A 12577-nucleotide genomic window follows, 5' to 3' on the forward strand; every position below is an offset into this window, starting at 1 on the left:
AGAGTATAGACTACAAATAAGAAATCAAGAGATATATAGCTGCACCAGCAGCATATCTCTTTTTTCTTGTATCCAAAAATGCAAGAAGGGCTTTTACACTTGCCAGAAGCTCGGCTCTTCACTCGACGGTCTTGGAAGCATCCTTTTAAAAAGTCCCATATGACCAGAGAATTTGCGCCTGTCCATTGGGGGACATAGGAAGCCCCGAACACGTATTTTTTAGATGTCCCTTTTACGATGAGGCACGTAGAGAAACCACACTGACCCCCTGCTGGTGAGGCTTGCTGACCTCCTGGTAAAGCAAAAATTTGATCTTCTCCTGTTAGGCAAAGACCACAAAAGGACCCAGATTGTCGCCAGATTCTGCGCACAGATCTGTAGGCGCAGACCATCCCCCGATTCAGTCTAGTTTGTTAAGAAAATTCCCAAACCCAGATCCACAGGCGACTTGGGGTCATTTCTCTAAGATACAGTGGTATCTCAGGTTACATACACTTCAGGTTACATACACTTCAGGTTACAGACTCCGCTAACCCAGAAATAGTGCTTCAAGTTAAGAACTTTGCTTCAGGTTGAGAACAGAAATCGTGCTCCGCCGGCGCGGCGGCAGTGGGAGACTAAAGTGGTCCTTCAGGTTAAGAACAGTTTCAGGTTAAGAACGGACCTCCGGAACAAACTAAGTACTTAACCCGAGGTACCACTGTAGTCTATTTTAAAGTTTTTGTGAATATATATGCCTATCACACTTTTAAACTTAAAATCTATTGTTGTATATTGTTTTAAATGTTTGTTTTGCTATTGGGATTATAGTTCCATTTGTGCTTCTCAAGTTGGTCTCTGACTGTAATAAATTTCATGTTAAACTACAAATAGTCCATCAGTAGACTGCAAATCCTCTTTTAAAGCCATCCTAGCTGGTAGTCTTCACTGCCTCCTGTGTGAGCGAGTTCCACAGTTTAATTTTGCGCTGCATGAAGAAGTCCTTTTTTATAGGAAGAAGAAAAAGTCCCGACCAGAGAAGAATGGCAGATCAAGTTGATGGACTATGACGAAATGGCAAAAATGACCGGAAGAATCAGAAAACAGGAAGACCAAAATTTTAATAAGGTGAATTTTGGACATAAGGGCGATGCAAAAGATTTGGATTGTTATAAAAGATGCAGGAGGAAAGGACTAACAACAGGAGCCAGAAAGGGAAGGAGGGATGTCCAGGAGATTCTGTGGAATCTTGTTTCTCTATTGTATGTTGATATGTGATTGTAAAATTCTAATTTGAAAAACCCAAATAAATAAATTTACAAAAAAGAAGTCCTTTTTAAAACCTGTCCCAAATCTTTCAGTCTTTAATTCTCCCATGTGTGTGTGTGTGTGCAATAATTTAAAAATCTTAATCTGCTTCAAGATGCTACTCAAGCTGAGCACGAGGAGCAAGGGCAGGTTGGAAACTGTGAAGTAATTGAAATAAATGACTCCCAATGGCCCCAGGCGACTCATGCTCTCTCTCCTTTAATTTCTCATCTGGGGGTGGGGAGGGGAGTCAAGCGAAAAACAAAACACCTTTGCAAGCACCGTATGACCCAATTGGGGCATCACTTGCAACGTCGCAGGAGATGTGGAAATGCAGGTCTCCAGAGTTGCAGACAATCCCCAGCCAGAACAGTTCACAGATTGGATATAGGGACAGATTGAACTGAAGGGCAGCACACTCTGGCTTCTGCCATTGGGCAGGTGAGCCAAGGCAGGCTCCACACCTACTTCCAGGAAGACCTTGAGTACGAGTTGCTGGAAATCACGTTGGGACGCGGCTGTAATTGGCTGGAGGACCAAGGTGGCTGCATTGCTTGCAGCTAGAGCACAGGGGTATGGCAAAGGCCAGCTTGGTCCATCCATAGGTGGCCTTCAACTGGTCAAGGCCCAAGACCCACCACCGACTCCCAACTTGCAACATGGACCCCATTTTCACAGAGATTCCCCAGACAGCGATTCCTTGGTCTGATGAGCCTTAGCCAGAGATCAACATGGTGGCAACAGCTTTGCCATGACCCACCTGGGATGGCTTTGAGATTCTGACCTACTGGATGAAGAGCTTTTAGCCACACCCCAAATAATAATAATAATAATAATAATAATAATAATAATAATAATAATAATAATTTATTCGTACCCCGCCCATCTGGCTGGGTTTTCCCCAGCCACTCTTGAAACATGAGCACAATAATGAGGGACTTTATGTACGTAGGAATTAGCAGAGTAATTCTTTTAAGATTATTTAGAAACTTGAGGGAGGAGGATCACATCTTTGGGGAGTATGAAATAAGCCCTATCTCTGCTGCGACGTTCTGGGTTGTTGTTTTTTGGTTGAAACACAACTCTCCCATCACGGCTACATTGAAATCTTGGATACCTGAATTGTTTTCTAGGGGGAACCTATCATTTCTCCTCTGCAGAAATCTCAGCAGAAAAGGTCTAAAATCAAAACATTCCTTCTTTAGAGGATAGACAGAGGGGTGTCTAGGAATAAGCGTATCTTTGGGTTGTAAGATTTGACCAGATAAAACAGAATATCATCTAAAAGCTTTAGCCATTGGGGTCAGTTTTAATGGGAGGTTTTGAGAATTAAGGGGACACTTTTTGTCATGATTATTAGTTTGAAATTAGGTGTTGCGAAAAGGAGTGACATACAATTCGAACAAGGCTGGAGAGGTTTGGCCCTCTGGCTGCTGTTAGATTCCAATGCTTATCAGCCCCAGACAGCATGGCTAAGTGCTAGGGATGATGGGATTTGTAGTCCAAGAAATCTGAATGGCCACAGGGTGCTCCACTCTCTGCCCCGAAAGATGGTCCTTTCCTTCTACAAATGCACGACAGGGCTTTGCTTCTGATGCTGCCATCTCAAAACTGTGTCCAGTCTCTCAAGAAAGGCACCGACACAGAGGGCGTGTGGAAGCGCACCAATATAACGAAAGCTGAATCCACCAACTGGGTTAAGAGGCAAATCATTAAGCAACGGCAGAAATTGAAACTGGGGGGTTGGCTGCCCCAGGTCAGACAGGCAGGAGGATCTTATCTTCTTGTTTCCGTGATCGCAGAATGGGAATTATGCGCCCCAAACTTGCCTGATTCTCCACACTGAAAAAGTATGCCAAAGTCTCCAAGGAGAAAGGCATTAATTGGATTGGCAAGTTAAATCCTCCTGCTAGAGCTGGTCTACAGGGGGAAGGATTTAACAGCGGCTCTGAAACGGTTCTTAAACACAGCTTTGCAAGCAGAGACTGTGGCCTGGGCAAAAGCGCTCTCTCTCTCTCTCTCCTCTTGATTAATTGCAAAGCTCAGGGTGACAGGAGACCATGCAATCCACAAATGCCAGAGGCTGTCCCTTGCCACATTCTTGGCCGATTTAAAAGTTTGAAAACCTGACAGAAGTGTGAACATATTAAAGGCGGCCCTATTAAGACTGTAAAGGGAGAGGCAAAAGGGGGGGAAAGAGAGGGGGATCATAAGTGTCATGGAGAGTAAATGTTGCAAAAGGACATTCTGCATAGAGAGAGAATCATAGAGTTGTAGAGCTGGGAGCCAAGGGTCATCTAGTCCAACCCCGTGTGCAATGCAGAAATCAGGCCTAGAGAATCCCTGACAGGTGGCCACAGATGCCGAAACACCTCCCGCCGCCATCCGAGGGAGTCTGTTTCGCCTTTGAACAGCTCTTACCATCACAAAGATCTTCCTAATGCTTCACTGGAATCTCCTTTCCTGTAATTTGAATTCATTATTCAATTCATTTATTTTATTAAAAATAAAACCTATATACAGCAGCGGTGTTTTGTGTTGTGTAGGCTCCTATTATGTGCAAATGGCTCTAGATATAATAATTAATAATAATAATTTATTATTTATACCCCACCCATCTGGCTGAGTTTCCCCAGCCACTCTGGGTGGCTCACAATCAAGTATTAAAAACAATACAGCATTAAAAATTTAAAAACGTCCCTAAACAGGGCTGCCTTCAGATGTCTTTTAAATACAAGTTAGCTGCTTATTTCCTTCACATCTGAAGGGAGGGCGTTCCCCATTAGGTAGATACCCATTAGGTCCATAAATTACCATATAGCATATATTAAACACAAAAAGCAGCAGTAATTTGTTGCTGACAATGGACAGCTGGACATATAAAGGGCCCCATTACCTTCAGTAGCTATGGGCCTCATCAGACCTAAATCTGGCCCTCTATCTATCTATCTATCTATCTATCTATCTATCTATCTATCTATCTACCTCCCACCTTCCAAGACATTGCCTGCAGTCCCTCACTCCTTCAAACTGCTATATATTGGTGCAGATGGGCAGAACAATCACAAACTATGGCAAGAACCTCACTTTCCTGGTTCACAGCACAAGCTTATTCAGAGAGAAGTCCCCATTTTGTTCAATGGGGCTTACTCACAGGAATGTAGGTCGGCCGGCACGGAAACTGGTATTGTTGGGCCCCTGCTGAGGCCCCAGGCCTAGGCAGGGCCCTCCACCACTGGCCCCTGCTCTAGAGTAGAAGGAGCAACAGGCACCAGCTCAGCTTGCCCTATAGCAGCAGAGAGCAAGGACTCAGCTGCAAATAAAAGGTTTCAAGCGTGTTATTGTAAAGTGTGTTATATAAAGGTGACACTAGATGGTGGTGGTGAGCTATGGCAAATTCAATATATTTTTCAAAACATTTTTAAAAAAGCACTTTCACATCTTTTTTATAAGTGTCTAGATTCTACCCAGGTGGTGGGGAAGGCAGCGAGGAGAAGGAGGGGAGTCAGAGGACATATTGCCCAAGGATTCTCAAAACACCACACAACTTAGACTGAGTTCAGCACATATGAAAAACGCAAAAGAAATCCTTATTTCCTGATGAATTGCCTTTGGACCACCATGTAACTTAAACAGAAAACTATCTTTAGAAAGATTTTTTCCTCCAAAAGCATTTTATTTTAAAAATCCAATTTAAATCAAAAAATTGATTCAAAAAAAATTGATTTAAATAAATACAAATAAAAATCCTTTTTAAAACTTTTATAAAAAACCCCCATTGATTTTTGCCTCCTTCTGCTAAGTGGGATTGTGTGTCCTGAAGTCCTGCTGAGATGGTATCCTCTATTCTTCCTCTCGCCTTGCCCTGACTTGCCCTTTAACTCTAAATTGCAAGCTTCTGCCCTGTCTTCCTTCTTCGGCTCCAAACCCGTTTCATGTTTGATTATATATCGACCAGACGCTGATGCGGTGATCTTTGGAGCCAGCCGCCATCAGTCTCTCCTGGGGCTGGCTGTGGTCCGAAAAGGCTACGCAGTGGACTGCTGCCGTGTGGTAGTCCAGGACGGCCAACGGCTTCATCTTCTTCCAGCCGAAGAGGCGGATGCGGTGATCCCAGCCGGCAGTTGCCAGGATTTTCTTATCTTGGCGGAGGGTCACCTCGGCGATCCCGGGATTGGTGAGTTCATACGTTTGTCGGAGCTGGGAAAAGAAGGGGGAAATTAATAACAACAATAACAACAACAACAATAATTTTTATTTATACCCCACCCTCCCCAGCCAAGACTCAGGGCGGCTAACACCAAATATAAAAACAATTGATTGAAATACAGCTTAAAAAACAAGATTAAAATACAACATCAAAACATGAAAATGCAGCCTAATTGCAGTGGAAACTCAATCAAAAACTTTTTTGGGGATAAAAATGTCAAGTCTTCACCAAGGCTAACTATCCAGACTGGTCCTACACGGGTCAGAAAAAAGCCAGGGAAGTCCCCAAATAGGAGTTCCATCATAGAAGGAGAAAGGAAAAAAAGAAAGAGGGGGGAGGGAATCAAATTGATTCCAAGCCAAAGCTTAAGACCCTGGAGAATGATTTGTTACTGCACTCAAAGTACCATAGAAGTGTAGGGTTGAAAGGGACCCTAAGGGTCTTCTCCTCTAACCCACTACTATTCAGGAATCACACATGAAGAATCCCTCACAAATGGCCACCCAGCCTATTTAAAAGCCTCCAAGGAAGGAGAGTCTACACCTTCCAAGGTGGTCCATATAGTAATATATCCTTTCCCAGAGCATCCCTTTCCTGATGTGGAGTAAAGAGGGTCTTCGTATCATGGGAAGAAAACGAATTCGAGCCAGGCAAGGGGCAGGAGAGAGGAGTTGCTTTGAAACTGGTTGGAGAAGGTTTTAAAATTGGATTGTTAGGTATATAAGGTTTTATGGACATGCATAAACTAGTATATTATAATGGAACCAAGAGGGGGAGGGGAGGGAAGTCAATCAAAAATTTAGGTTTAATTCGGTTATGAATTTTTTCTCTTTTTTTCTGTTTTGTTTTGTTATTCTTGGAAAATCAATAAATTGCTATCAAAAAGAAAAGAAAGAAATTGGTTGTCTTCTTGTGCAAAGCTGAAATAAAAACAAATGGGGTCTGAAACAAGACATTGCAGTATGCCAGGCTCTTGTTTAGGGTGCAGCCAGCCAGCCAGCCATGCCCTCCTCTGGAAAACTCCATTTCCCATCACCCTTCTGTGACTACTGAGCACGCTCAGTCTTCCTTGGGCTATTTTTTTAAGGTTGTGTGGCCTCGTAGGGATCCACGCCCCCCTAAATATTTTTTTAATTTCTGCAAACCTTGGGGGGTAGGCCCCACAAGCTTACACAGAAGGTTTCCCTCCCAGCTCATGCGTTCCATGAACTGGAATTTGGAGAATTTAGTTCTGCTGCCTGTAATTTTCACCTTTCTCCCCTACGCTCCATCTTGTTGTGTCCTGCTGTTTATTGAGTATTTTTTTTAGTGTGGCTTGACAATCGTCTTACTGCTGTAACTTAATACTTCATCATAAATTCTTTGCGAATTTAAAAAGGTGGGGTGAAAACACTTACATAAATAAAAAACGGAACATCATTTCTATTTTGGAGGCTATTCCCCTGCTGCCCGAAATCGGGAGCCAGTGAAGGTTGAGAACTTAGTGTGACATTTTTCTTTTAAAATACACAAAACAGTATCATTACAACATCGTAAGGAAAATTAAATGAAATCAGTACATCAGGCTACAGAAATTCTGGACATATAAATGACAAGAGGATTCCATGTTATCTACCCTTTCCTCTGCCTTTGCCTCTGGGCTTCCGATAAGCCGATAACTTTGTCATTATTAAGCTAAGGTTACCAGATATTTTTCAATGAATCCTGGGACACACTTCAACTTCAATTGATTTTGTATGTGGACTTATTTGTAAATCTGGGGACTGTCCCCGGGAAACGGGGATGTCCGGTAACCTTAAACTAAGCAGTTCCCAAATGTTACTCATCAGCTTCCAGGCACCACGGGCGATTTCCAATTCTCTGTATGTACCAAGTGTAGGAGACCTTTGGCACCTCCAGGTGTTGCTGAACTACAACTCCCATCAACCCCGGCAAATATGGCCAATGACCATGGAGAGCCAAAGGTTCGCCACACCTGTATGGCTAACATTGGATTTATCCTGTTAGATGTATTTTTGTTGTTGTTTAGTCGTTTAGTCGTGTCCGACTCTTCGTGACCCCATGGACCGGAGCACGCCAGGCACTTCTGTCTTCCACTGCCTCCCACAGTTTGGTCAAACTCATGCTGGTAGCTTCGAGAACACTATCCAGCCATCTCGTCCTCTGTCGTCCCCTTCTCCTTGTGCCCTCCATCTTTCCCAACATCAGGGTCTTTTCCAGGGAGTCTTCTCTTCTCATGAGGTGGGCAAAGTATTGGAGCCTCAGCTTCAGGATCTGTCCTTCCAGTGAGCACTCAGGGCTGATTTCCTTAAGGATGGATAGGTTTGTTCTTCTTGCGGTCCATGGGACTCTCAAGAGTCTCCTCCAGCACCATAATTCAAAAGCATCAATTCTTTGGCGATCAGCCTTCTTTATGGTCCAGCTTTCACTTCCATATATCACTACAGTGGTGCCTCGCAAGACGAAATTAATTCGTTCCGCGAGTCTTTTCGTCTTGGGGGGTTTTTCGTCTTGCGAAGCACGGTCAGTTGCAACTGCACCTCTTCAAGCGGTTTTAAGAAAAAGGAAACAAACTCACAAGACGTTTTCGTCTTGCGAAGCAAGCCCATAGGGAAATTCGTCTTGCGAAGCAACTCAAAAAACGAAAAACTCTTTCGTCTTGCGAGTTTTTCGTCTTCCGAGGCATTCGTCTTGCGAGGTACCACTGTACTGGGAAAACCATAGCTTTTACTATACAGACCTTTGTTGGCAAGGTGATATCTCTACTTTTTAAGATGCTGTCTAGGTTTGTCATTGCTTTTCTCCCAAGGTGTATTTTTAGCAGAGTTGAAAAGGCCAAGGAGTAAACCCTCCACAAATCCGTCATGGAGTCCCTAAGACGGTTGGATGGCAGCTTGTATGCCTCCTTCTGGCAACTCCTGCTGGTGCAAAATGTATTGCTCTGCTTTCCTTTGGACCACATCAGCGAGGCTGAGCAGCGGGGTCTTGTTGTCTGGGCAGCCCAGGACCTCCACACCCACTGGCTAGGTTTGCATCCCAGGGAAGTCACTTCAGTGCCGCTAACGCAGACCTGTTGATGGCATTTTACCATTGTACTGTTGAGAGTGTATTAACTTATGGTCTCTATGTGTGGCTTGGGAGCTGCACGGTTCAAGGTTGTAAAGACTGCAGAGAGAATATTTGGGTGCACTCTTCCACCTTGGATCAAATCTACGCTTCCAGGTGCCATAAGAAAGCTGCAGAGATCGTGCAGGATAGTGCGCACCCTGGAAATGATCTCTTTCAGCTTCTGCCTTCTGGAAGAAGGTACAGGGTTATAAAGACTAGGACTAGCCACCTGAGAAACAGTTTCTATCCAGATGCAATTTTGGTTTTAAACGCAGTGTAAGGTAGTCTCTGGGGACGCGGGTGGTGCTGTGGGTTAAACCACAGAGCCTAGGACTTGCCGATCAGATCAGTGGTTCGAATCCCTGCAACGGGGTGAGCTCCCATTGCTCGGTCCCTGCTCCTGCCAACCTAACAGTTTGAAAGCACGTCAAACTGCAAGTAGATAAATAGGTACCGCTCCAGCGGGAAGGTAAACAGTGTTTCCATGCACTGCTCTGGTTCACCAGAAGCAGCTTAGTCATGCTGGCCACATGACCCGGAAGCTGTACGCCGGCTCCCTCAGCCAATAAAGCGAGATGAGCGCCCAACCCCAGAGTCGGTCACGACTGGACCTAATGATCAGGGGTCCCTTTACATTTACCTTTAAGGTAGTCTCTATGTGAGCATACTGTATTCAATTATGGGGTATCAGAGTTTTTAGGGGCTAACCAGGTTGGGATAGTTGGGATAGCAGGCTTGTTGGTTTTTGAATGTCTGATGTAGATTTTTCAATTTTGTTGTTCTGTATTGGACAATGACAATAAAGATTATCGTATCGTTTCACCCCCAGAAGAGCACTCCATTGCTTCTCGAGAAAGACAGATACCAAGAAAAAACTGAAAAGGAGCAGGGGGATAGTGTTGCTGCCACAGTCCAGAAGTGAGTCCTGACCAGCCAGTTGAAGACCACTGACCTATTGGACCCCCCCTAGAGAAGGAAGAGAGAAACACCCTTTTCGCTTCCATTTCTGCACAGATGGGAAAGTAATTCGAACTCCCCAAACCACGGCAGTCACGTCCGGCCTGACAGGTTGAAGCGTTACAAAAATGACGGGAGATGATTTGGCCTACAAGGGGATGAGCTGGAAGGCTTAAGCGGCGATTATTTGAAAAAAGAAAGTCGCAGCTGCTCAGCTCTACCTGCTCCTTGGACGTCCTGATTCTTGAGCATTCGTCCTGATTTACTTGTGCAAAGCTTATGCAGAGGTTGGACCAGGTGTAAGGTTGGGCCAAACATTTGGATTTGTTTGCAGGGTGGTTATGTGACAATGTGTGTTTCCTCATCAGTCTCTTAACCACAAAACCCCCATTTTGCAAAGTGAGTTTGTGGTGCTTTAATCTGCTTTGGTTGCACAAATCTATATTTTTTTTTGAAAGGCACTTGAATCCCTTGTGCAAAACTGTTAAGAGCCTGTAGGTACCCTTGAGGTGTTTGTTTGTTTCTTTGTTTATAGTAGCTACTTGCCCCAAACCTTTTCACGACACTTTAACAAATAAAAAGAACAGGATGATTTGGGTCAATGACTGGCTACTCCGAAATATCACCATGAACTGGAATTCTATTTAAGATCCTATACAAGTACTTTATTACCAGCAGATATGTTAAATCAGAATTATGTCCCACTACATTCAAAGAAGGTACGGCTAGCTGGCTGGAACCTTGAAAAGGAACATGCTGCAATGTTTTGATACAGGTTCCACACACTTATAGGGACGCGGGTGGCGCTGTGGGTTAAACCACAGAGCCTAGGGCTTGCCGATCAGAAGGTCGGTGGTTTGAATCCCCGTGACGGGGTGAACTCCCGTTGCTCGGTCCCTGGTCCTGCCAACCTAGCAGTTCGAAAGCACAAAGTGCAAGTAGATAAATAGGTACTGCTCTGGCAGGAAGGTAAACGGCGTTTCCCTGCACTGCTCTGGTTCGCCAGAAGCGGCTTAGTCATGCTGGCCACATGACCCAGAAGCTGTACACTGGCTCCCTCGGCCAATAAAGCAAGATGAGCACCGCAACCCCAGAGTTGTCCGTGACTGGACCTAATGGCCAGGGGTCCCTTTACCTTTACCACACACTTATTTCTTGATACAACATCCACTCCATTTTCTTGGGGTGGGAGGCAGGATATGTTTCTCCTCCTCCGTCAGAAAATTTGGGATAATTTCATTCAATCAAAAGTTAATGATTATAAGCTGAGGAAGGAGATAAGGTAAGTTCATAGGTCTACATGGTGCTATTGTTAATGCATTTTTGGTGCCAGGCAAAAACCTCTCTCTTTCCCCATGGCATTGGACGGATTATGATGATACGTTTTGCTGCTAAGTTTTTTTTTTGCGGGGGGGGGGGCTGATGTTTTACTGGGGCCGTTTGGTATAGATTTTTGTATAGTTTTTATTGCAATGCACTGTTCCCTCAATTTTATGTTATGCCTTAAAGTTTTTTAAAATACTGTAAGTTGCTTAGAGACTCTTTACATAGCAAGAGACTAATGAATTGAATATGAAAAAGTTAGACATTTAAAGCATTATTTAAATGCCCTATTATTAGGGGTGTTGGTTTTACTTGGCATTTAATTTAATGTCTATTATTTATCTGGTGGATAAGGCAATTCTGATCTTTCATAGGTTTGGTTATGTAAATAGAGTTTTAGTACTTTTTAAAAGAGGTCTAAATATGTTTATATACATACAGCATATGTATAGTGTCAATGCATAATAATATAAAGTCTGAAATAACCAGACATACATGCAGTAAAAAAGCAAATAAATAACAGAAACAGATGTACTGTTTTAAAATGCTAAATTTCAGGGTATTAGGTCATATGCACTACCTTCCATACCCCTAGTTTATTATGAGCTATGATGTTTGGCTAGGGATAGATGGACCTTTCAGTTTTTCGATTTTTCCACTCTTAAATTCAGCTCTCCACATTTCCACATCAGTTTGCAATTTTTCTACAAGTAACAATGCCATCGTGAAAACCTGTCGGCGTATCAGAGCGAATCTGTCCTAGCAGACACATGTTTGCAAAGCGATTTTCTCTAATATAATGTGCTTTCATGCATGTTTTAACTGAGCATATGCAAAGTTTCCTACACGTAACTTGGCTGGAGATCTGCTTTGCACAATTTGGAGAAGTGCAAATTTCAAAGGAGGGCTGAGTTTTGCGATTGCGCATTATTTCGGAAGATGCAGATCGGAGGCGAGGTTCGCCTTCAAATGTGAAATGAATCGGTTTTCTCCTCCAGGTCTTTGCTTGGCCTTCTGAGGAAGCCTCCGAGATTCCTCCCCGCAAGAAAAGAACAGCCTCAAACCCATTATCCCTTCATGACACTATCCTGGCCTAACCACTTTCCTTTGCGGCCTCCCCACCATGGTGCCCGGCACAGATTTTGGACAGCCTCCTGGAGACAAGAGAACCTGATTTCACCAACTCTTCACCGGCACACTGGACCGGTGCCATCCCAAACGGGGCCGCTCTTGCGTCACGTCTTTGGACAGCCGGTTACCGAGCGAGGAGTCGCCAAAATGCATCGGGAGTAAAAATAACGTGCCACTGAGTGGCTTTCCAATCACCACCATTACCTCAGGGGTGTGGAATGTCGAGGGGGGAAAAACCCATCTGGTTCGTATTATTAATCCAATAGGAAAGAGAGAGAGGGAGGGGATAGGTGGAAATAACCTGATGTGAGGCTCTTAATGCTTTCGTTGGAGAGACAGCAAGTAAAGATGGGGGAACGGCCTTGAATCAATGAATCGTAGAATTGTAGAGGTGGAAGGGACATCGAGGGTCATCCAGCCCGACCCCCTGCCATGGCAGGAATCTTTTGCCCAACGTGGGACTGGAACCCACAACTGTAAGATTAAGAGTCAGATGCTCTACTGACTGAGCTGTCCCTCAGTCTAAGCGGGGAATGTTTCAGAACCAGCCTTGGCAAAAAT

General features: G+C 44.1%; 1 protein-coding gene across 5 annotated transcripts in view; it reads right to left on the reverse strand.

Moving 5' to 3' along the window:
- Nucleotides 1-5055: 5055 nt before the first annotated feature.
- Nucleotides 5056-12577, reverse strand: part of GNB1L (G protein subunit beta 1 like) — an 83275-nt gene continuing 75753 nt past the window's right edge. For all 5 annotated transcript variants that reach the window (XM_081893446.1, XM_081893442.1, XM_081893445.1 and 2 more), the window contains one exon: nt 5056-5487. In XM_081893446.1, the coding sequence (XP_081749572.1) occupies nt 5221-5487 (267 nt within the window). In that variant the 3' untranslated portion in view covers nt 5056-5220. The remainder of the gene's footprint in view (nt 5488-12577) is intronic.

Source organism: Podarcis melisellensis (assembly GCF_964234715.1).
Source record: "Podarcis melisellensis genome assembly, chromosome: 16".
In the NCBI taxonomy this organism is placed as follows: Eukaryota; Metazoa; Chordata; class Lepidosauria; order Squamata; family Lacertidae; genus Podarcis; species Podarcis melisellensis.